The 26353-nt window shown below is 34.3% G+C and overlaps 1 protein-coding gene across 4 annotated transcripts in view; it reads left to right on the plus strand.

Annotated features, from left to right (window-relative positions):
- ift80 (intraflagellar transport 80 homolog (Chlamydomonas)) overlaps positions 1–26353 on the plus strand; it is a 47781-nt gene that overhangs the window by 3813 nt on the left and 17615 nt on the right. For all 4 annotated transcript variants that reach the window (XM_058990345.1, XM_058990342.1, XM_058990344.1 and 1 more), the window contains 6 exons: positions 3–226; positions 4291–4401; positions 4628–4696; positions 7968–8077; positions 10039–10128; positions 11098–11235. In XM_058990345.1, coding sequence (XP_058846328.1) covers positions 3–226; positions 4291–4401; positions 4628–4696; positions 7968–8077; positions 10039–10128; positions 11098–11235 — 742 coding nt within the window. The remainder of the gene's footprint in view (positions 1–2; positions 227–4290; positions 4402–4627; positions 4697–7967; positions 8078–10038; positions 10129–11097; positions 11236–26353) is intronic.

Genomic DNA, 26353 nt, shown 5'->3' on the forward strand with positions numbered 1-26353 from the left:
GCACATAAAGAGTTAGTCAGCTGTGTAGGCTGGACAACAGCAGATGAACTATACTCCTGTAGTGAAGATCACCTGGTCCTGAAGTGGAATCTGCTGACAAATGAGACAACACAAGTCGTGAAACTACAAGATGACATTTACCCCATTGATCTACACTGGTTTCCTAAAACAGTAGGTGGCAAGAAGCAGACTCAGGCAGAGATCTTTGTACTTACCAGTACTGATGGTAAGATATTTTATTTGGTTTTGATTTGTCATGGCATGACAACATCTGTATATCATTCTTTTGTGCATGCTGATCTAATAAAGCAGATTATTGTCTTTACCCTAACAAAAACTGCCACAAGCTACAAATATAACCATTTGTATACATTTTGCAACATGTATCCGTCTTGGCTTAAGTAGTTAAACTTGTTTACATTTAATAATAATTTAAAAAATATCTATATCTATATACTCTTTGAGCTAAAATATATATTTATATCTATCTATCTATCTATCTATCTATCTATCTATCTATCTATCTATCTATCTATCTATCTATATATATATATATATATATATATATATATATATATATATGTATATATGTATATATATACAGTGCCTTGCGAAAGTATTCGGCCCCCTTGAACTTTGCGACCTTTTGCCACATTTCAGGCTTCAAACATAAAGATATGAAACTGTAATTTTTTGTGAAGAATCAACAACAAGTGGGACACAATCATGAAGTGGAACGAAATTTATTGGATATTTCAAACTTTTTTAACAAATAAAAAACTGAAAAATTGGGCGTGCAAAATTATTCAGCCCCTTTACTTTCAGTGCAGCAAACTCTCTCCAGAAGTTCAGTGAGGATCTCTGAATGATCCAATGTTGACCTAAATGACTAATGATGATAAATAGAATCCACCTGTGTGTAATCAAGTCTCCGTATAAATGCACCTGCACTGTGATAGTCTCAGAGGTCCGTTTAAAGCGCAGAGAGCATCATGAAGAACAAGGAACACACCAGGCAGGTCCGAGATACTGTTGTGGAGAAGTTTAAAGCCGGATTTGGATACAAAAAGATTTCCCATGCTTTAAACATCCCAAGGAGCACTGTGCAAGCGATAATATTGAAATGGAAGGAGTATCAGACCACTGCAAATCTACCAAGACCTGGCCGTCCCTCTAAACTTTCAGCTCATACAAGGAGAAGACTGATCAGAGATGCAGCCAAGAGGCCCATGATCACTCTGGATGAACTGCAGAGATCTACAGCTGAGGTGGGAGACTCTGTCCATAGGACAACAATCAGTCGTATACTGCACAAATCTGGCCTTTATGGAAGAGTGGCAAGAAGAAAGCCATTTCTTAAAGATATCCATAAAAAGTGTCGTTTACAGTTTGCTACAAGCCACCTGGGAGACACACCAAACATGTGGAAGAAGGTGCTCTGGTCAGATGAAACCAAAATCGAACTTTTTGGCAACAATGCAAAACGTTATGTTTGGCGTAAAAGCAACACAGCTCATCACCCTGAACACACCATCCCCACTGTCAAACATGGTGGTGGCAGCATCATGGTTTGGGCCTGCTTTTCTTCAGCAGGGACAGGGAAGATGGTTAAAATTGATGGGAAGATGGATGGAGCCAAATACAGGACCATTCTGGAAGAAAACCTGATGGAGTCTGCAAAAGACCTGAGACTGGGACGGAGATTTGTCTTCCAACAAGACAATGATCCAAAACATAAAGCAAAATCTACAATGGAATGGTTCACAAATAAACATATCCAGGTGTTAGAATGGCCAAGTCAAAGTCCAGACCTGAATCCAATCGAGAATCTGTGGAAAGAACTGAAAACTGCTGTTCACAAATGCTCTCCATCCAACCTCACTGAGCTCGAGCTGTTTTGCAAGGAGGAATGGGCAAAAATTTCAGTCTCTCGATGTGCAAAACTGATAGAGACATACCCCAAGCGACTTACAGCTGTAATCGCAGCAAAAGGTGGCGCTACAAAGTATTAACTTAAGGGGGCTGAATAATTTTGCACGCCCAATTTTTCAGTTTTTTATTTGTTAAAAAAGTTTGAAATATCCAATAAATTTCGTTCCACTTCATGATTGTGTCCCACTTGTTGTTGATTCTTCACAAAAAATTACAGTTTCATATCTTTATGTTTGAAGCCTGAAATGTGGCAAAAGGTCGCAAAGTTCAAGGGGGCCGAATACTTTCGCAAGGCACTGTATATATATATATATATGTGTGTGTATATAGGTGTGGGGGTTCACAAAGCATTATTCATTTTTTATGTTATTTAAATGCCTGTGAACAAGAAACAATTAGCAACAATACAAAAGTAACAAAACACTAGGGCAGCAGTGTGGAGTAGTGGTTAGGGCTCTGGACTCTTGACCGGAGGGTCGTGGATTCAATCACAGGTTGGGGACACTGCTGCGGTACCCTTGAGCAAGGTACTTTACCTAGATTGCTCCAGTAAAAAACCCAACTGTATAATTGGGTAACTGTATGTAAAAAATAATGTGATATCTGTATAATGTGAAATAATGTATAATGTGATATCTTGTAATAACTGTAAGTCGCCCTGGATAAGGGTGTCTGCTAAGAAATAAAATAATAACTACACATATGTATGTTGAAAAATGGCACAACTGAACCAACCCAAACATTTCAAAACAATATATTAGAGCCAGTTGCATTCCTTTGAAATCTCCACAAACTGACCTGATACTGGTCCCTTTAACGTATGTGACTCAAGTCTTAAACCAATTTAAAACTACAGTAATTGTAATTCAGAGGGCTAGGTGGTGTCTTTGGAGGTTTAAATTCTATTTCACAACTGAAATGAGTTCATAAAAAGGTAAATATGACCAGAGTTAAGCTCATAAATACTGTATAAGAACCTGTTTGAAACTTAAAAACATACCGTATTCCTTCGAATTTAAGACGCCCAAAAATTGACCACCCTTAATTTCAGGAAAAAATAAAACATCAAATAATCATGCTTTTACAAAGACACAACCTCAATTACGCTGTTGTACCATACGAAACAATACGAAACAATGTTGTTGTAGATTAACCACAAAGCTATAATACTTAAGATGGTGTCTCTGTCGTACACATACCACTCACTCACTGTCTGATCAGTATTTCCGATCTGTCCAAGCTGGTCCTGTTGTTAGAAATGCTGAAATTGTAAAACTTCTCTTGGAATTCCTCAGGAAGCTAAAGTCGCTTCTTTGAAAATGTCTGTCTGTATGTCATGGATGGTTCGAGATCGGACAGTAACTTTTTGGTTCGTCTTTTCTCAGCAGTAAGTCACGTTGCTGCTTGTGTATTCGGGCAGACGTCTTTGTTGTCTTTTCTCGGCAGTCAATCACGTTGCTGTTTGTGTACTCGGGTAGTCATGTATTTTTTTGGCGATTTCAATACACACATCTCTATACTGTACTAGAATTTAGAACACAGGCTATTTTTGAGAAGCAAAAAATGGTTCAAAAAGTGTGTCTTTCGAAATACGAAGGAATACGGTAATAAACATTTCTTGTATTAAAGTCTGTAGGAGGGTTAAGTGGGTGGGGGAAAGTACATGTTAACTTTTGTGGGTTCATCAACCCTCATCTTTTCTACCTAATACTCAAAGCTGTTAAATGTTATATTTTGCTCAAAATAACTAGTGGTATATGTGTAAATTTTGTGCAAATTTTACAGATTCACATATTTTCTATTGCACACTACCTGCACCCTGTTCCCTGGCACAGCATCTACTTTTATAGGAAGTACAAATATAGAGCTAACCAGCATACTGATTTGCAGTTTTAGGCAACCAAAAATTACATAGAACACTCTGAATTTTTTAATATACACAACCACAAAGTATATAGTAACTTAGTGTCTTTGATAACTGTCTCCATGCCTGATTGCTTTCTGTCTCGCACAGGCAATAGAAGAAAGTTTCAAACCAAGCAGCAAAGATTTTGCATTAACTCTCCCATGTTTTAAAAAAAATAATAAAATCTACATTGCTAATAATGATGATTATTCCTCTTGAACTGGACACAAGCTTAACAATGAAAAAATCTGTGTTTTGAGATTGGGGAAGCGTTATGTGTCCAGTGATATAAGCATTACATATTGGGAGGTCTGTTGTAAGTATATAATGTGTTTTTCATAATTTAGCTGCAAGTATTATGTTGTGATATGATTAAATATGAACATGAAAAATCCAGAGGTCGGAAAGATTTTTATCGCAATTAAAAAAATAAAAATAAAAACTTGTTGCAGGCAAGTTTCACCTGATTTCAAAGAATGGACGAATAGAGAAGAGTGTGGAGGCACACCGTGGAGCAGTGCTTGCTGCAAGATGGAATTATGACGGAACTGCCTTAGTTACAGGTGAGGTTTAAGTAATGTTTGACATCCAGAGTAGAAATTATACAAGTGGTACATCACACCAACATTTTTAGCTTAATCTTGAGAAATGCTCATCCATTTCTATTGTTTTAATTTCCAAGTAACTGATTTAATTGAATAATTGATCTCTCTATTTTTTTCCCACTGTTTTATTTTTTTTTGACCTACTGTTGAAGTGTTACATGTTGGACTTTTTTTTTTTTTTCAGCTGGTGAAGACGGGCAGATTAAAATATGGTCAAAAAGTGGAATGTTGAGATCCACTCTGGCCCAACAAGGTAGGTATCCTTTATATTATGATAATAAATTAAAATGCAAAATATAACACTTTATACCCAAAAAATAAGGCCTGTACAATTATGCAAAATTGTTTTTTCTATGTCAAATAATGATTTACTTTATACTCAACAAATGTATGGTTAACAAGTTAAAATACCATTTGGCTTCCGTCCCTGAAATGCTTGTAGCCAGGTGAGTTACAATTAAAAAATGTAGTTTATTAATTACATTTTTAAATATCATAACATGTCTTTGTTATTCCCCCCCTCCCCTCCCCTCCCCTCCCCCTATCCAGATGTGTATCTGCCTGTTTCCTGCCTTTAAGACTTACTGTTAGACAGTGTTGTGTGTGACTACCAAAATACCACAAAATTCAGTTAATTGGATTTGACAATGTGCAGTGCTTCTGTCGGTTTAATACAACTGTAATATATCAGGTGCTAAGCTGTTTTTGTTTGTTCAGTTATGCTTTCACACAATTATGCACTGGTGCAAAGTTAGTTTTGCATCAAATCAGAAATGTTAATGTATTAGTTGTATCATTGATCGTACGGCTGAAATCTATGAAAATAAATACATTTCTAAACACTGTTTTGCACCTTCAACTGTAACTATTTCATAAACCATTTCAGATGCAATATGCTTCATATCTTCAGTGGTATGTAAACTCCTCAAGTAAATTTAAACAGCAATCTTAACTTTGACCTGTGACCTAAGTATGGCTAATTGTTATTTTTAGTTTTGTGACTATAGTATATATTTTATATGGTGGGCTTGTTACTTTTCTTTGGTTGTGGAAGTTTGGTCAAAATAAACATTTCAGTAGATCAAGAGAATGGAATAATTTGTTTGTGTTTATAAGTAATGTATACTATGTTAAAATGATGCTTAAAATAAGGTTTCACCAGTATCAAATGTACAAGTGATACTGGTGAAATATACAGTAATAATGGTAGGATTTACATGAAAAAAAATTGGAATTACTTAAGAATAGTCAGGGGGTGTCGGTGGCCTCTCTCTCTCTCTCTCTCTCTCTCTCTCTCTCTCTCTCTCTCTCCCCAAGTTTCGATATGTTGTACATATCTTTCTCAAGGGAGCATGTGTTTGAATCAAAACATTTGAGGTATTTGTAGGTTTTTGTTATTGTTTATATTCAAATCCATGATTTATTCTTACATGTTGTAATGGTCAATATCAGTTACCCGCACATGGATATGTTTTGTTTCTAATACAATGGATTCTGCCACATGCAAATGATGTTTAAATACTGAATGAAAATGTAATATATTAAATGTGACTTCTATTATTCCTCACAAATAAAAGGCTATAGGTATTTTCAATGTATTAAACCTTACTGTATATTGTACTCAGAAGTATCCAAATGAAAAGAAGATGTGTTTGGTTGAAAATACTTTTAAAATCTATGCCAACCAGATGATTTTATATAAAAATATCCAACAACAAATTTCCCTTCAGGCATTAGCGAGAAGTGCACCATTTTTGTTTCATTCTGTTACAGTTGGATCTAAAACAACTTTTTAGGGAACAGTAACTTGCCAAGCACATTATACTAAAGTTGTCATAAACTTTCTAAGGATTAATGGTTACAATTTTATGAAAGCTATAAAAAAAAAAAGTATAGCAGAAAATAATGTGACCAAGCCTGTGTGTTAGTTCTAAAAATAAGTGTATTTAAACAAAAAAGGCATTATGTTAGTTTTGTTGAATAAATAGATTGGAATTGTAACATTTAGATTCAATTATAGTATGTTTTAAAGTCATGGTTACTGTAAACTAAAAAACAAAATTCTGCTCTGAAAAAAACATGAAAACATTTCTAAGTGAGTATGAAGAACACACATTTTACTTGATAAATCATCCTGATTCAATTGTAAAAAACATATGTTATCGGTCTGATTATCAGTTATGGTCTATACATAATATAAATAATTCTAATAAGTAATGCAAAATGCTGTTCTAGTGTTTAGTGAAACATACTGTGCATGGTGTTAATATAGCCCCACACTCTGCCTGTTAACTAACATTGGGGTTTTATTATGTAAAAAAACAAAATAAAGTGCTACCATGTATAATTTAGTAGAGCCCACTGTTTTACTTATTTTTTGACTAGTTATATTAAAATATAATTTTTCAGTTAGGCTAGCTTAGTGCATTTTCTAGTGATTTTCTTCTTATCTTTTAGAAGACTGAGTTGCTCTAAAGATATTTTTCTTGACTTTCTTTCAAAGATGATGTAAATGTGACCTTTTTATATCAGTAGTAAAGGGAAGAGCGTTTAGGTGACTTAGCCCTGTTTTGTTCTGTCTTTGTTAGCTCTGGATCATGTGACCTTTGACATTTCTGAAAACCACAAGCACCTGGAGCTGGGTTAAATGTCAAACCCTTATCTGTGTCTGAAACAAACCTTCTGTGCTGAGGCGTACACTTTTTCAGCCTTTTGTAACCACAATATTGTTTATATTTTCAAGACACTTCTGAATTTTTTTTTTTTTTTTTTTTGACAGTGTTGTGAGATACAGTAGTTTTAGTGTGGACTCCTAAGGTGTTTCACAAACGTTGAATCAGATCATTTTCACCCATTTGTAAAGTTCTGTAGTGTGCGGTACAATTATTTTATTTGCAGTGCATCATCTGTCTACAATGAGATAAATGTTTGACACTGGAGTTATATCGGGTGAATTGCAGTACACTGATGCAGCTGCAAGAACAAGAGTACAGTTATCCATTCTGTAAAATTAAAAGGGAATTCAAGACCTAAGGCTATTTATTTAAAGAACATTAAAGTTTTTTTTTCTTATATTTGAACAGTTTTTAAAAGATAAAAATGAAATTGGGTAAATATTAGTAACATTCATTAAAATGTAGCATAATAAGTAACTGATTTAATTGTGAAATACTGTGTGTATGTTTATGCATTCTTTGACTTAGCAAAACCAGTTCATCCTGTAGATAGTGTCTAAGTTCACCCCTCAAAGGCGACCTCAAACTGCAAAAATCGTTTTTTGACAGTGTTATACTTGGTCAGTACTGAATGTTTTTTAAAAACTGTAATAACTAGTATGACTGTAAAGGTGCAGGGCTCTAATATTATTGTGCTGTGCCACTTCTGTCTGTGCCTTTTTTGTATACAGTTAATAATACGATTTTCTTTAAGGTTCAACAAGTTGTAGAATATAGATCAAAAGATTTAAACATTTTGCTGATTTTTGTTTTATTTGTATTTATTTTTTTAATCTTTTCTTTTTAAAGGAACTTCAGTTTACTCAGTTGCCTGGGGACCTGATTCAGACAAGATACTTTACACATCAGGGAAGCAATTGATCATTAAACCCCTTCAGCCTAGTGCCAAAGTTTTACAGGTAAAATGCTAATAATAGTGTTTATCTGTGTCCCTAAACTGTTATATATATCTATATTAAGGGCTTCTGTTTTTCGGTTTTTATTAATTGTATTTTTCGGTGCTTATTTTAAGCTATTTTCGAGTTTTATTTAAATCATTTTTTTTCTGGGCTTTCGTTTTTGATATACTGTATGCAATTAGTGTTTTCAGTTACTTTCCAAAATGCTTGAGCATTTTTTTCTGTCAAAATATATATAGTAGTAACTCGACAGTACTTGCACACTTAAGTTGTACCTTCTTTCCTTTGCTGTCTTCCACAACGAAATCCCTATGGTCACAGGCACATTCTATTGGGGTTTTTGTGTGCAGGCATTTTTTTACATTTCGCCACAGTTCTGTTTTAAATCCTCCGTATCGTAACTGTAACACAGCTTTAAATCCCGCTAACAAGCCTCCTTTCCTGATTGTACTCTCGTTTTAAATCTTGCAAGCGGAGTCTCCAATAGAAATGTAGGAATTTGCTGTCACTCAATAGTTGGGGCAGGTTTAAAGTATTCAGAACGAATCAATGATAGATACAAGTCAGGAAGGTGGGACATTGCCCAGCAGCACTGGGAAATGTATTTACTATTATTTTTGTAGTGGGTTTTATTTTTGAATAGGAAAAGGGTAACGTCAATGTGAATTGATTAACCATTTCCACAGTTTTCCAGGTGCTTGTTGGCTATCCACCAATTTCATTTTTTTGTATCGGGTGTTTTATCAGGTTTTATCGGTTAAAACCAAAAATCAGAAGCCCTATCTATATTCAATCTGTCTATTGTATATTTGTAATAGTTACATGCAAGACTTAACCATAAAAAAAACACTGGCATATTTTAAACCATATAACTAAGGGGTCTATTCTCAAAAAAGCACGTAAACCCTGCGTAGCCTGGATCTATGTGCTTGGTGCTACGCGCGAGATATGCACCCCCACAATGCGCACATTCTCATACAGAAATCTCTGCCACGTAGCTGGCTGTAGGTGGTGGTTGCTGCTCCGCGGACTCTGGAATGCAAATATGGCTTGAACAAAGACACGCCTACACAATGGCGACATTTGAATACAGAACAAGTGGCTGCTTCTGGCTAAAATCTTGTAGCTTTGTATCATAGTACTTTTGCACCATTATGTAAAGATAAATGCAACCCTCCAATGGAAAAAAAACAATATGTTTCACAGTTAAGCAGGCATATTAGCGCTTGTAAAAAATGAAAAAACTTGATACACCACACACTTACTAGCTTTAGTTTCACGATCATAGTAATAACACAAAAACAAATGCCAAAGTCAATAGAGTTTGAAACATTTAAAATAGAAGTAAACATGTACATTGCTATAAAAAAAAAAAACAGACAACACAGAAGTTAATCATTTATTGCAGTGCCTCAAAATAATGTGCCTAGTTTAGGTTGGCCAAACTTCTAGTCTTCTAATTTTTATTCTGAAACTTTTTTTCTTATTATCGCATATAAACCCTGTCTGGGGTTTATAAATGTGATATTTAATTCCATTTTAGGGTTCCTAAATTTTTGATAATGCATGATTTAGATTATCTGTGCATGAAAAGTTGCTGAACAATCAGCTTATGTCCAGCAACTAACTCTGAACATGTTTTCGGTTTTAAATTAGAGCAAACAGTTACTAAAAGATAACTGTAACAGAGAGCAGATTTTGTAATCTGTTAACTGCTTCAGTGAATTCATTTTTTTTTTCGTGTGATAAAATGCATTTGTTTGTTATTTTGCCAAGGAAAAGTTCTTACCATAGCCAGTGTTTTTTTGTGACTATGAATGAGATGAAGGAATACTGCACTTTACTCTTCATTTATATTCATCTGATTTTAAATTGATTAAAAATGTAAAAGGTTCTGATTGTATCAGGAAACAAAATGTATGTGGTGGTTACTATAGTGCATGATTTTTTCTCATTAACAGTGGAAAGCTCATGAAGGGGTCATCCTGAAAGTGGACTGGAATTCAGTTAGTGATCTTATTCTGTCAGGCGGTGAAGACTGTAGATATAAGGTACACTTATTTACACCTTTAACCTAAAATTACTGTACTGCATAACTCAAGCAATATCCTCAGCCACTGACTCATTGTGTGACCCTGAGCAAGTCACTTAACCTCCTTGTGCTCCGTCTTTCGGGTGAGATGTAATTGTAAGTGACTCTGCAGCTGATGCATAGTTCACACACCCTAGTCTCTGCAAGTCGCCTTGGATAAAGGTGTCTGCTTTCCAAACTAATAATAATTAACAGAACACATTTGGATCAGTTTCCATTTTGATTCAGTAAATACAAAATCTATAATGTCATGAAATGAAAAATGATCCACACTTACACAGTATTTTTCAAGAATGTATTATCCTAAAAACCCAATTTTCCCAGCTAAATGTTAATTGAGTTGGGCCCTTTGTTATGCTATTTCATAGGCACACTTAAACCCCCTTTTGAGCAGATTTTTTTTTATGACCCAGATGCATCTAAATGGAGGAGGCCGTGTGGTCAAGTGGTTAAAGTCCAGGGCTTGTAAACAGGTGGTCACCGGTTCAAATCCCACTTCTACCACTGACTGACTCACTGTGTGACCCTGAGCAAGTCACTTAACGTCCTTGTGCTCCATCCTGTGGATGAGATATTATGTCAATGTCCTATTGTAAGTGACTCTGCATATAATGCACAGTTCACAGCCAACCTCTATGAATCCCTTTGTGATGGTGGCCCACTATGAAAAGCGCTATATAAAAATAAAGGTATATATATAAATGGGCCCGTCCTAATTTTATAAATATCATGAGAAATAGCAAGTGAAATGGGAAAATCTCATGCTAAATTCTAAGATACAAACCCTTTTAATCATACTAAAATGATGAGTAAACAGAGTAATCTTACCTGTTACTGGTAAACCTCACTGGTTTTGAAAAATATCTTTATTCCTGTACTTTATGGCTGGATTTATTTTTAATTCATATTTTATTTACTGGATTTTAAGGTTTGGGATGGTTATGGACGACTTCTTTACAGTTCCCCCTCACATGACTATCCCATTACTTCTGTGGCTTGGGCACCTGATGGAGAATTATTTGCAGTGGGGTCTTTCAACACTTTGCGTCTATGTGACAGAACAGGGGTAAGTAAGTGTGTTTTACTGAAAATAAAATGTATTATGTTTGAAACCATTACCACCTCCAAATGTGGATCAGTTTACAAATTGTAGTTGGTCTTTAGCACCTTTTAAGATCTAGACTACATTTGCCATTTTTAAAATGCAGTTGATATGTTAAATACCTCCGTAATAATTAATTATTGCACTAAAAGTCTTTCAAAAATTAAATAAAATAAAAATATGTGTAATAGCTAGGGTAAAAAGATGTGTCTGCACTTTTAAAGAAATATTTTGGAGTATGTACAGCTACTGAACTTTTTGTGGTTGTCTGTATCCTGGCTGGAAAGAGATCTTGACCCTGATTTCAACTAGGATAATAATCTGATTCCCCTTATGCTTTTTCATAACCTTTGAGCTGAGCTGCAGTGCAATACTGTACAAGAAGACTATTGTTTTCAACACAAGTTGAGTATTAGTGATAGAATTATTCAGTACAAACTACTTTGATCTATCAGTCAGAAAATAATATAGAAAGTGAATGTCAAGAAGCTTAAAGATTTAAAATCATTTGCCTCCGAAGATCTATGTTTTTTTTGTAAAAAAAAAATATAGCGTTGATTACATGGTGCTTTATGCTTGGTTAATTCATGGAAAGTTACATTTTTGCTTCACTATATGTGCATTATAGAGAGGGAGTTATTTTATTCTGTATTTTAGTCAGTTGTGTGTTGTTGTGTCCCGCGGTGTTTAGGTAAGGAGTTAGGAAAACATTTAGTGGTTGTGGTCCAGGGGGTTGTCGCTTTTTTTTGGAATGACACTTGAGCGTGATGATGAAATGCAATAACCGCGACCACAGCCTGCTTCAGCCCCGAGCCAGATTCAGATATGTTATGAGGCTGGAGTTTCACGGTACGGGTCGGCTCTGGTCGGGTATCTTGCTAATGGAAAACCACCTGAGCCGAGAGGGCCTGGGGCCCTCACGGGTCGGGTTTGCAGGTGAAAATGGGTATTAGACAGCTAAAGTAAAAATAATTGAGTTTTATATGTTCCAAAAAAATAATAAAACCCTGGTACCTAATCAAGCTCAATATAACACACTGTAATCGGTTTCTTACTGGGTTTTTTTCCCTCCCATTACATGAACCATTATAATTTGGGCCTGATTTATCAAGCTGTTTGAGTCCTTTTGAGGTTGTTACGAAGAGTTTTGATGCTCTTTTATGGACATTTGCAATTTATCAACACTAATTTAATTTTGTCTCTGCTTCAGTTTGTCTGCTGTGCCTCCTGTCATACTATTTAGGGGAGTGTTGCATGCATATCACATAGAAGACACATTTATTATTAATCAAATAAAATATGTCAATAGCATCAAGTGGCAGTAATAATTAAACTGTATTTTCCGAACTTTATGTGAAAATGCTGCAATATTATTTGGTAAAGATGACTAGTACTTTTGTTGTAAGCGTCACAAACTGTAGATGACTTTGGCTGTTATGCATAACAAAAACCTTAGAGAGGAAAGTGTTCCCCTTAACTTTTCACCCTTCCGGCTTACTTTGGTCAGGGGTTATTTATGTAAAAGTAGCACATTTTCCTCAAGGATTTAATCATACATGTTGCTCGACGGCATCAATTTACATATCCAGATGTGCACTTGACAAGTTCAGAAATAAAGCAAGCTACTTATGTTGCAACTCTCTAAATGAAAACCTTGTGTATGCTTACTAATGAATGTTAAAAACCTAACCAATGAACTCTGCGCAGTTACCTTGCCAATTGTCACCAACCCTAACCTCTCTAATAAGCATCTTGCTAATAACAAATTGATATTTAATCCTAACCTTAACTCCTCGATGGATATATGGACATATTACCCCTGTGCCAAATATTCATAATACTTCTTTTCCTATTTCCATGCACTGTGTATGGTTCCTGTCATTCATATATATATATATATATATATATATATATATATATATATATATATATATATATATATAATATATATATATATATAATATATATATATATATATATAATATATATATATATATATATATATATATCTATATATATATATATATATATATATATATATATATATCTATATATCTATCTCTATCAATCTTACACCTCAGGAGGATCAAACCCCTGTTTGAGACAGTGTCTCTGAAATGCCTCACAATTACATTAGCCTAAAGTAATATTACTAGTGTGAAGAGATAGCAAGCTCTAGGCTTTCTGTAACAAATATAGACTGCCTTTTTAAAAAAATGTACCATGGTTCAAATGAGCAAGTTCTATGGGCCATATTTATTTTACCCCCGAGCACATAGTCTTTGATTTACAGTCCTGTTGGCTGCTTCTGGCACACCTGACTCGCCAGAAAAGGGGACATCTTCCACCTACAGCTGGTCATGAACTTGCTATGAGGTGTTTTCCCTTGTGATCCCTGTAGCTTCGCTTAGCTCCAGCTTTTCTTTACACTGAAGACGCTGCGTGCACAGCCTTTGGCTGCTAACAGGTGTGCATGATATGGAGGATGGAAGTAAGGCAGGCTCAACAGCATGCATAAGGGGATAAACACAAGTTGTGAACTGGCTAATACATACTAAGGAACATAACCCAGTAATTGTATACCTGTGCATTGGTGCATATATATATATATATATTTTTAGTAACGGTTCAGCCACTGCAATTTTAACACCTTAAAATAATCTTTTTGCGATATAGGACCCTTTATCTAAAATATAGGATCCTATATCTCAAATCATAGACTCATGTTGAACTGCCATTGATGCTACCAACTGTGTCTTTGCACCATTCTTCTACTGTGTGTTTTCTATGTGGTGATGGTTTGAATGAAATTTCCTTATGAATACTGAATTATAGTATGATTTAATATGGATATTGGATGCCTACCAAATCTTGGGTTTTTGCACAGTAAAGGGCCAGGAAGTGTATAAATGACAATATATAAAACACTATATTTAAGAACCCCCTTAAATCACAGTGCAGCAGTCAGAACATACAGTGTAAATGATTGAAAAAAGAAAACAAGCTTATAAGCTTGGATGTTGTTCCGTTGTATTCTCAGTGTCCCAAGAGAGTTTGTCTTGCGTACGTCATGACTTTTTGACGCAAAGTAAACAATAAAATGCATATAAAATGTAAGATGAAGTCAGATATACGAAGAATGCAGCTATCACAATATTAAGTTAATTGGGTCAAAAAAAAAAAAGTTTTTTAGTTCGTATTATGGAAGTAGCCATCCCCAAATGTAATATATTTCTTAAATATTTAGTAAATACAAATACATTCAGATACCACCATTTTATTATGAGTACAAATACTAGTTTGTGTACTGTTTTCCTTTTAAGTAAACTGTATTATGTTCTAAGATTATCAGTTGATTTAATCTAACCTGAAAGGTAGCATTGATAAACACCAAACAGCAGTTCAAAAGATAACAAGGGTTGTCAGTTGCTGTTTAATGGTTCTGCAGGTTCAACACTTGAATTGTGATTGAAAAGAAACATTTGTTTTCAGCCTATGTTCCTAAGTGTGAATCACTTCTACATAAATACTAGTATTCAGTATTTATAAGTAATATTATTAAGGTAATTTTATAAGGTTGATTATCTTAAGTCCTGAAACAAAGGTATAACACCAGGAGCATGCTTTTGTCAAATAAGTGACTAAAAGGCAAGCATCAGGTTTTGCTTCAAACTTGCGTTAATGCCACAACACATGGATGCAGTCACAAATACAAAGCAGCAGGTCACAGAAAGTCCTTCACTGAACTAGATGGGTTCCAGATGAGAACAGTCTGAAATCTAATCACTGATGAAGGTTTTTGATAATGTTTTAACTTTCTAGCTCCTGTGTGTTTACTTAACTAACAGTTATATCATGATATTGTGGCAAATCTGGCAGTCAAATGGTCTGTAATGTATCAGACTAAGAAACAATGGTGTTAAAGTGAATGGTTCTACGCTCTATATACTACTTGTTCAAAAGTTAAAGAAAACAACACAGTTTGATTTGTAAACACTCAGTTCTTGGGAGTATAGCTGGAAAATTTGCAGTGTTGAGATAAAAAACTACACCAGTGCCTCTTGTACCCATCATTAAAAGACTTGGTGTGGTTCTTTATGCTGTGTGTCAGTCAGCATTCCCACATTCCAGAGTCTTTACTTCAGTAAGAAGCATTGGAGTGGCATTTTACACAGAAAAAAATTTGCCTTTGGAACAGACATGAAATTGGCTTTAAATAGAAAAAGTTCTTATATTTTAGAAACTATCTTTGAACTAAAGAAGCACATAAGGAGTTAATGACTTTGAGGCATCTGGGGATTACTACCGTGACTAATCTCCAGGAGTTTCATTCTGTATCTTGTACAATGAAACCTTGCACTTTACAGACTGCTTGCTCAGCAGGAAAACAAGAACCCATTTAACACTTAACCTCCACCAAGACTGTAAGTCAAAAAAACTAAAAATAATTCTGATGTTTTATCAAGATAAAATATTATCTTTGTAGTAGTTTGGCAAGGTAAATATTTTTATTGCTGTATTTTTAAATATATAGTTTTAAAAGTGATTAATATTAGAAGCAATATGTTAAATATTTGTATTTATAGTTTTGTTGATTTAAGTGTCATTTAAAATATGAACATGGGTAACTACACTGAATCTAGCACACTGTATCAAAGTGCAGTTTAAATATATTCACTACTTTTTGTATTCTGTTTTTATGTAAATCCCAGCTGTATTGGATACATTGGATATATTTTTCACATTTTTAAGCTTTGTACAAGAGAACAAAAGATAAGTCATTTATTTAGTAAGAATAAGGTACTAATTCATTCCATTCTTGAGATATTAGAAGGTTTTACTTGCATACACATACAAATCTGTTGAATATTTTAATAGGGATTTTTGAACACAAATGTATTTTCTAATTTTAAAAAATACCTAAAGTAGTCAAGTAGAAGTGTATTAGCTAAAAGAAAGAACTAGCAAAATATGTATACACATTTGGCAGAAAACTATGAAGTTGTTCATGCATTGACATTTTATTTCAACTTGATGTATATTTTTGCATATATTATTGGATATATTTTGCATGCCTTATCTAAAAATGTAATAAAAATGTCAAATACACAATAAATAAATATAAATTGGCTCTATTATTATTATTATTATTATTATTATTATTATTATTATTATTATTATTATTTTAATGACTACTTACATTTATGCCCTTCTGGTCAACAGTCTTAATTACACAACCAGTTTATAAGCCTACTTGGTTCTATATGAACATTTAATGTTCTCCTAGAAAGGCTTGGGCAAACTTATTCTGTTGAGAGACAAAACAACTTGAGCTCTGATCGGTAAGTTAAATCAACACCATATTATATATATATATATATATATATATATATATATATATATATATATATATATATATATATATATGTAGTTTTTGTATTTGTTTTAAAGAATAGTTTTAAGTGTATAGTGTCAAATACACAAAGTGTTTTTTTTTTTATTTAAAAATAATTGAATCGATATTAAACACGATCCATCTTTTTACAAAGTTTGTTTTAAAAACAAGCAATCTTTAGTTTTAAAACCACCTGGAACATAACAAGTTAAAGACTATTAGATGAAAATGTCACTGGTTTAAGTTTTGACTAGAAAAATTAAATGTGTGGAAAAATAGCAGATGTGGAGGGGGCTGGACAGGACTGCAGTGAAACAAAGAGAGTCCTGAGTCAGCAGTAGCAGTTAAGTTTTTTCCCCAGGCATTAGGGCTGGGTTTTCTTTGCAATAGTGCTTTAAGATTAGATCTTGGGTTGCTAGAGTTCTTAAAGTACTTAGAAGTGCATAACTAACTTCTAGTTTTACTTTTAATACTGATGCAGTTTTGTATACTTTCTTTTATTAGTTATGTGTTTATTTAGTGGTTATTATTTTCAAATGGTTTAAATCAGTTTGACAAAGCATGCTTTTAATTTTGCTTTCTTTTCTGGCTTACAAAGCCTTTTTTTCTTCCCTAAGAATCAATTTCTGTCGGTGACCGAGTGTGCCTTTTACAAATTATGCAGTAAAAACTGCTATGTAAAGTAAAGCATGTCATGTACAACAATATAATAAAAAGAATACATATCTATTTTAAAGTTCAATGGAGTGAAACATGTTTTCCCTAATGTATGTCTGTATTTGTATTACCCATAGTATTATACATTTACTTGTATGCTTTGTTGCTGCTTTATACAAGTATAATAAAAATTTAAAAAATCCAGAAAACAATGATTTCCTTTTTCCCAGGTTAGAAGGTAACTTGCACTACATAAAGGGATCCTACATTACTAAAATACATATTTGTTCGGTGAAGATAAAAGTAGTTTTGTGGATCCTTGCAACTAGTTTGTTTTTTGCACATATGTCTTCCGGTAACAATCTGGACAATAATTAAAGAACCTTGGTTACTGTGCAAAGAGCTTTGGCAGAGTCTTTGGAAAAAGTTTGTTGTATGCAAAAATATGCTTTTAAAATTCAGTTTAGTAAGCATATTGAACATATTTTAGGTCAAAATTAACAATACTTGTTGATGTGATGATATTTTTACACCTCTCCCGAGCTTGGTTTCTGTTTTGTCATGTTTAAAGAAAAAGTGTGCAACTGTCCAATATTCCACATAACTTGGCTTTAGAAATAGCCTGGGTGGATTCCTTTTACTATAAAAACCTGTGGTTTCCCTTCCCCCACTATTCCCTAGCCACCAAGAACATGGAGAAGAGATAAATGACAGCCCTAGACACAACGGGGCCCAGCCAGGCCCTCTGGCAGAGTCATTAGTTTCTAGGCCATTAAATCATTACCTTCACAGACAAAGCAAACATGCTTCTGAGAGTACAGCCCATCTTCTGTGCCAGATTCCTTGTCTGACAGCAGATATTCTGCCTGATAATGCCAGCCACATGCGATATAGAAAAGCACTGCCAGACATTAACCCTTAGTTATTGTACAACAGTGTGTGTAATATATACTGCCACTATACTCTTTTAAAAAAAAAAAAAAAAAAAAAAAAAAAAAAACATGCCTGCACATGGCCTGGTTCATATTTTGATTTGTCTTTGCATCACTGATGCATTGCAAATTAAATGGTACTAAAACATACTATTACAAATGCTACAACCATAACTACTGTTCATTGCCTTGTAACGTGTAAAATATGTAATGAGTGTGTGGATCTTGTAATGAAGTAGGTAGTTCCATTATGCAGTACATGTACAGGTTCCGTGCATTGATAAGTGTAAGCTGTCATTGCAGTAGGTGGCTAGGTGTTTGTTTGTTTTTTAGTTTGCCCAACCCACAAAAGTACTGTAATGTGATATAGGCATAACACTTCTGCCTATTTATTATTTAAAAATATGTTTATTTTTATTAATGCACCTAACATTAATATTAATGTTTTGTTGATAAAAAAAAGGTTACATTTTATTTTATTTTTGGAGCATTACTAAGCTAAATAGTTATTCTGATTTAATTTGTTCCTGCAGCACATTTAAAATCTGGTCCCCTGGGCCTTAACATGAAACATTTATCTAAATGGGATCATAATTCAACATCTTCCCTCCAGATATTGAAAGACATCACAATGCATCTTGTCTTTCTTTCATCTGCTTACTTCCAGCTGATATACATCCCTTGCATGTTAAATTCACCCTCTTTCTCCAATAATTGTTCGTTATTTTTTATTTCAGTTCAGTCAGTCCAAAATCGTGTGAGGCCAAAAATTAGGATGTTAGATGCTGCATGCAGAAATCTAATACAAGCTTTCATCTGGTGGAGTTGTGCCATAATGAAGCTTTGCATTGGCGAGGCCGTCTGGTGATAGTGCTGCACTAAGTCTCTAAGCAACTGACGTTTCACAAATATCATGCATTCAGCATTTGCACGTCGCAGCTTGGGAATAGAACTGCTTCTAATGTGTTTCAGCATTTCTTTTTTATTAGCACTTTGTTGGCTATTTAAAAAAAAATACACAATTGCTGAAATCAAAGCAGTTTGTAGACCAAGTTTTAAGCAGTTTTATGTTACATTTTGTGATTTGTGCATGCTTTTTCTCACTCAATAAAAAGCCATGAGAATAGCTTCAGTATAAAAGTTGTTGAAAAATTGGTGAGCCATAAGCATTTAAAAAAAAAAGGCTCATTTGGTGTTTATATTTACTTCTGAACTGTTCATTGTGATGTGATGTCAACATGCACATCACAAGGTTGGTGTAGAAATCTAGAAGACTCATCAACTCATCCTATTAAAATTGTCCATACTTGTTGGTATAGTAATTTTGCCTTCTCCATGATCAGCATGCTGCTTAAAGGGGTGCCTATCTGTTTGCATTGCATGCATGGTTGAGTGATTTGCATACTTCCGGTTGAAAGTGAGGTGTTCGCTTGACCGGTCAATTCTTAGTTTGGTGTTCGTACCTGTGGGGTTCTACTGTACTCCGTTTTAAGCCGTTAAGACTATTTGTTTTAATCAAACTTATGCAGCCTTAGTGGTCTGGTGTGAGGTTTCTGTTGCACATTGTGGATCTTATTTCAAAACCCAGAAGGCCAGCTGCACCACCAGGGTGTTTTGTGTGTGTTATTCCAGCAGGCCTGAGAGTAAGTCCTTCTGTACCCTGTTATTTTATGCTCATACAAGTAAAGAATTTAACACTCGACCCCTCTACACTCTTAAAGAGTTTTTGTAATAGTAGTGACAAAAATGAAATCAACTAATGCAAGTTAATTTTTAGATATTAATTTCTTACTAAATAAAATAATGGCAAATGAATTACCTTGCAGACAACATTAATGTATTTTCCTTTCACACCACTCAATAAATAACAAAGATTTACACTGCTCATTTTATTCTTCCTTTTTTTACCAAAAGTGTTCACTGTTCCAATTCCACAGATCAGATCACAGCTGCATCAGCTGTTGAGTCCAGAAAAGGCCAAACGTGTGTCTGGTTATTCTGCTGAACTGTTGTGACTCAAGTTTTCGAAGGCCATAATACAACACGTGAACGTGTAAATTAGATGGCTCACTAATGGGAGAAAGGTGCATATTATTAGCCCATTCCTTTGTGCCAAAATTCTGCCTGTGCCATCTGAGATAAAGCAATGTGGTTATTTTTAAGGCAGCATATTTATTCAGAGTTTTGAAAATTTCAGGGTATCATGCGTCATAATTAAACAACTCCTGCAAACTCCATTAGCAGTTTTTAATGCCATTTGGTTAAAGGGATTGACATAAAGACCATGTTCTTTTACTTTTAAAGTGGAACACCATAAAATGCAAACTAAATTATCCAACCTTCTTTAAACATTGCAGTTATTGAACTTTGGTGACATTAAATCGCAATCCATTATTTTTTAACCTAGGTGATATTTTCATAAGAATGAAACTTGATAACATTAGTTCAAGACAAGATGTCAAAGAAAAACTTGAGAACAAAACTGTCTCTGGAGGTTGGATCAACCTTTTTGCCCTAAATTTATAATAAAGGGCTGAGTATTGTCCCTGAACAGTTCAGTTGTTGTTGATTTTAGCTTAGCTCCAAACCAGTCTGAGATGTGCAGATGTGTACTCTTAACTTTGCCTAACCTGCCAAATGTGCCTGCAGCAATTAAAGTAGTGCTGTTATTCAATGGATGGAAATCCTTACTCCACTCATCCGATCCCAGCCTTAACTGGGGTCACTGCAAAGTGCCTTTTACAACAAGTCTTAATTTACTGGTTAGATTAATAGCCTTTGAGAACAAGCTGCTTGTTTTTGCTCATATTCCTTTCTTGGGTGCATTTCAGTTTCTACACAAAATTTCAATGAAGTGACAACAAGTACAGTTAACCTTTTGCATCATTTAAAATTATCTGGAAAAATTTCAAGGTGGCAAAAATGGTTAATAAATGAGGGTGTTACATTATTATTTTGTTATATGAGTCTCTCTCTCTCTCTCTCTCTCTCTCTCTCTCTCTCTCTCTCTCTCTAGATAGATAGCTAGATAGATCTATATCTGTATATCTTAGTTTTGTATTTATACAGTCAAGGAGAGGACATCCATTACCTGTTTTTTTTTTTGTTTTTTTTTTGTTTTTTTTTAATGGCCTAAACCGTATTTGACTGATATTTAACATTTACTTAAAACTACTACTAAATAAATAAATAATCATCTTTGATGCCAGGTAGGAGCACTGGAATAAAAGTATTTGATAATATATTTTCTTTTATTGCTAAAACAAAGTAAATAAATGTACATTATGGCTTCTAGAGCATAAGAATTTCCATTATGTCTGCTTAATAAACTTAATAAGATTAATTGAATGAAAAAAATAAAATGGATGCTTTAAAAATAATACTCTGTTGGCCGGCCTTGCTGCTTGCATGAAGAAATGTCCCCTAATCATCTTTAAGTAGTAAATCTTGCATGTTTGTTAAGTTTTGCTCTAAAAACTGGAAGATGAAGACGACCCAGGAAAGTGCCAAGAAAACCCAGTATTAAACAGGTTGATGTTCTCACAGGGGAAAACAAATCTTTTCAAAATCATTCATCACAGTTCCCTTGCCAGTGATACATCTCTCATATTTAGTGCCAAGTTCTCACTGTGTGTTTATGGCTTTGAAAAGTTCAGCAATAGTGTGTGTGGAGACATCAGTACTTTTTATTACCCTTTTTTACTGCAACAAGAGGATTCTAGCTTTGTTTTTCTGATGCAGCCAGTGGACAATGGCATTTTTAATAGTTCTGTGCAGTTTGTATATTGTTATGAATGACTTGGAACTGCTATCTGTTTTAAAAAAATCTATGTGTTGCCTATATATTTTAAAAACTAAATTGTAGTACGGTAGTCTCTGGCTAAGAGAACACCCCTCGGGAAGCATGCGAAGATGTTCTCTTAGCCGAAGTGTTCTCTAAGACGGAGTTGACCACCAGACACAATATCAGTCAATCAATAAATAAATAAATATGTATTACTTGTCATGATGCACATTCATCAACATGTGAAATTAACAAAATAAGAGAAAAGCAATAGGCAAGTGTACATTTAATAAACTATAATAATAAAGTAACAGACAAACTAACTTTAATAAACTAACTGTCAAACTAAATTAACACAACACTCTTACACACATCAATGCAGCTCTAGATAAATTATGAATACATGTACAGGAGCAATATTCAAGACGTACAAAATTATTTAATAGAATGGTGAAGCCAGAACGAGACACATCAAATTGCTCGGTGACTTGTGTCTGATTCAGGTTTTTTACAAGAGCTCAAACAATTTCAAACTTTGTAGCAAGAGAAACAGCGGTGCGTTTCGCCATTTGTTTGCATGCTATTGTGTAGTGATGAAGTGCACTCGTGAAATCAATACAGAATGAGGCAATGATAAATGACGGCGGTTCTGGAAAGATTGAATAAACCAATCAGTGTGCCTCAAGACACTCTCATGATGACAGACTACTGTAGTTAAAATAAAAAAGTGCTGAGGTAGTGTAGTTTAAACTCCACTAATTAACATATGGTCGAGCCTGACATTAGTTTGTTTTCATTCAATTCCCTTTCCAGTATTAAAGTGTACAATATTTAAACCAATATAAATGTATGCTGCTAAACTATTGCTGCCATAAGAAATAAGGAGTTAATATGTGTGTGGTTGTGTGTTTTTTTTTTTTTTTTTTTTTTTTACACTTCAGTGTATTGAATTTGGGTTTTATTCAAGACACAATAAAATGAATCGAATAGGAAGTGAGAAACAAAGAGCATTACACTTCTCAAGTTGCACTGGAAGTAGTCTGCGATAATTGTCATTATTAAAAATTAATATTTGAAAGTTGAGTTCTTTGTCTGCATTTTCTGACCTCAATTCTGTGTCAACAGGGTAACACATTTTAGTCTTGTGATGCTGAGGTTTTACACTGTACCTGGTTTGCGAGGCAGTTCAGTCTAAGGAATAAAGAAGCTAACTGGAGCCAGCTGGTGTCCTCTGAGCAGCAGCCAGCAGCTCTGATTTATAAAGTTAGCCTGCACAAGCCTCACTTTATTCCTCGAGCCTTCTTTCCTGACACTGTGTGTAAACAGTGACTGAAGGAATAGGCACACTAGGACTTGAAGGGAGGAGGATCTGAGTGAGCAAAAGTGAGTCACATGCCACCAGAGTGATTAGTGTTTGAAGAGAACCAGATCTGGCTTAACGGTCAGCACAGACATTTTTAATGTGTCTGATGTAATAGGGCTGAATCAGCAGATGGCTCCCAGTGGAACAATTAGCTGATACACGTATCATTAACCCTTCCCCACCACATGCATCTTGTTAAGGGACTCTGGGTCTTTTTATTATTTATTTATTTATTTATTTATTTTTAAATACAAACAAACTCGAGTTACTTGAGATAAGATTACACATATTGGGCATTTGTTTTTATTCACATTAAGGTTGTGGTTATTGTTTTGTTTGACCGTAATCCATTTATTTTATTTCTTTATTTATAGAAAGACCATGTGCTGTATTTTTACATGTTATTTTTAAACTCAGAAATGGTGGCATTGGAGGTAGGAGGTCTCAGTCAGCCGTTGTGCCGCCTGGAGGTTATCAGTTTTTGTAATAATGTTAGAATATTGGCAGACTTTTAAGACTATCTTAATAGCGAACTGGTGTGCAGAAATTTTTGATTATCAGGACCATCACATGTATCTAGTATTATGAAGCTTTTAGTCATTCACTTTCATTAATATTCTAAATCCTTTCAACCTGCAAATAGAAACAGCATGGTGCAGCTTGGATAAACAAGGACCACAAAGGGTGCATTGCGACAACACTCAGGTTTTTAAATAAAGTATAATGTAAATACAGTCATACAGGATACACAGTACTATACATCTTAGTTTTTAGTTTGTACTAAGCTACCTTTACCATTGAAAAAAGAAGAGCTTAATGGCATTAATGACCAGCTCTTTCTAGTAGTGGTACCCTAAATAGTACAATTCAAGTCTTATTATGACAGTCTGTTTGGTGCAGTTCACTGGTCATCTTATGTCCCTCTCTGTCACCTTGGAATATGCAGATGGAGTGAAATGTTTTTAGTAGTCCATAAACTAAGAACATAAATTCATGTTAACATTTTCTTTCTTCAGGCTGTTGTCACAGAGTGCTGAAATTAACAAGCTTTAACATAACATGGCAGATAAAATGGGTTTCTCCAGTTTGATTTAAATATTCCCTAGCTAATTAAAATGAAAATACTCAATATTTGGATATTATAAAATGGCTTGAATAAATTAAGTTCTGTGATTGGCTGAACAAGATCACATGACTGTGCAGTAATAATTATCTTGCTGCACAACTATGACATCATAGACCAACTCACTTAACTGATCTATTAATATTACTATGCCTTAATAAATAATAATAATAATAATAATAATTAAAAATGAGTGACTTTCCACAAGTTAATTTTGACCTTTTAGGAGGCTTGTCATTTGAACAATTTCTTAATGAGAGTGAAGCAGAACAGAATGTCTCCCAGTAAGTCTGTAAGTAGACACCTTAATATTTCTAACAGACAACTAGATGAAATTGAGGAGAGCAAAACTGAAATGACTGGTTGAAACAAAAAAAACATCAGCTTGGACTGTAAAACTATGTCAAGTGTTCAATTGAACAACATCCTAAGGCAATTTTATGCAACAGTTAGAAACGCTGAAGGAACCCAGCATCTCAAGTTTTTTGGGTCTAAGAGCTGGCATAAATCGCTATCTAAACAGTTTCTGTAGGTAGAAATGTCAACATAATAACTGAAACTTTTTCATCTCTGTCGCTAAGAATTACAGAAAATCTTGCAAAATCTGTCATCATATATTAACATTTTATATAGTTACTTACATTTTTATTTATGTAAAAATAATTTATGGAGGACTGGTTGGCTTATTATAATCCCACCATGAAAAACACTTTTCAAAACTCAAGTATGAGGATGAAAACTGAGGCTTTAGTCAGAATGGGAGGAAGAGTTTACTTTCACTGAAAACAGTGGTAAGCCTCTGTGTCTCATCTGCAACAAATCGCTTACACACTACAAGGCGAGCTGATGTAACGACGCAAGCGAGCTTTGTATGGCAACGAATATTGCTCGTGGCAAACATCATTATTCAGATGAATTCATCTTTTTATAAAATTGGAGTGTTGGCGCTAGACCAGAGAATGCATGTTTAAATGTTATATTTCAAGTCTAAAATTAATATTATATTTACATATCGTACGTCTCATCATGAGAAGGTACTGTAATCCCATTCAAAATAAATACAGCGCATTTGTCATCCACAAAGTTCTCAAAGTATTTAATACACGGAGCAGTCATACAAAAAAAAAAACATTGCAAAGATGTGTCATTTTTTTATGTGGTGTTTTTGGTGAAATCAGGGTGGTTGTCATGTTTTGCTTCAATATAACTGAATATATTTTATTTAAAGTACGTAATACATACAGTATAAACAGAAATAATGGGAAAATAACAGTGTTACGTTTAAAGTTTAATACACTGTAGACCTACAGTACATTAAAAAATTACACAGAAACGGTAAGGCTCTGCAATGTTCTGTCCCTTGTTCTTGTGCATTTTGATGCCATCAAGAGATAACAACTACTGCACAGAGTAAGTGCAAGATTCCTTTATAATGTTGGAGAGAATTAAAAAAAAAAAAAATGTTTAAAACAATGCTAGTATTTAAAATACTAGCATTGTTTGTGTCTTTGTCTTGTGGCTCTTGGCCATGTGAAAATATTAGTATGCAGCTCTTAGGGTCAGGAACTTTGGCCACCCCTGCATTATTGCAACAGTATTTCTCAGCACAGGATCATGTATCTAGGGTCATTTGAATCTGGTGCATAGTATACATTTAACTTTAGGCAGATAGCTTTTTCTGACTCATTCAGTTCTCCTTAGAGTTTGAAAAAAGACTTTGGTTTACATTTTTTCAGAAGAATAGACTTAAGTATTCTTATTTTAAATGCATATGTTTCAAAACAGTGGAACCCATCCAAGTATAGATATGTAATGTTTTGAAAAGGGT

The sequence above is a fragment of the Acipenser ruthenus genome, chromosome 17, assembly GCF_902713425.1.
Source record: "Acipenser ruthenus chromosome 17, fAciRut3.2 maternal haplotype, whole genome shotgun sequence".
NCBI lineage: Eukaryota > Metazoa > Chordata > Actinopteri > Acipenseriformes > Acipenseridae > Acipenser > Acipenser ruthenus.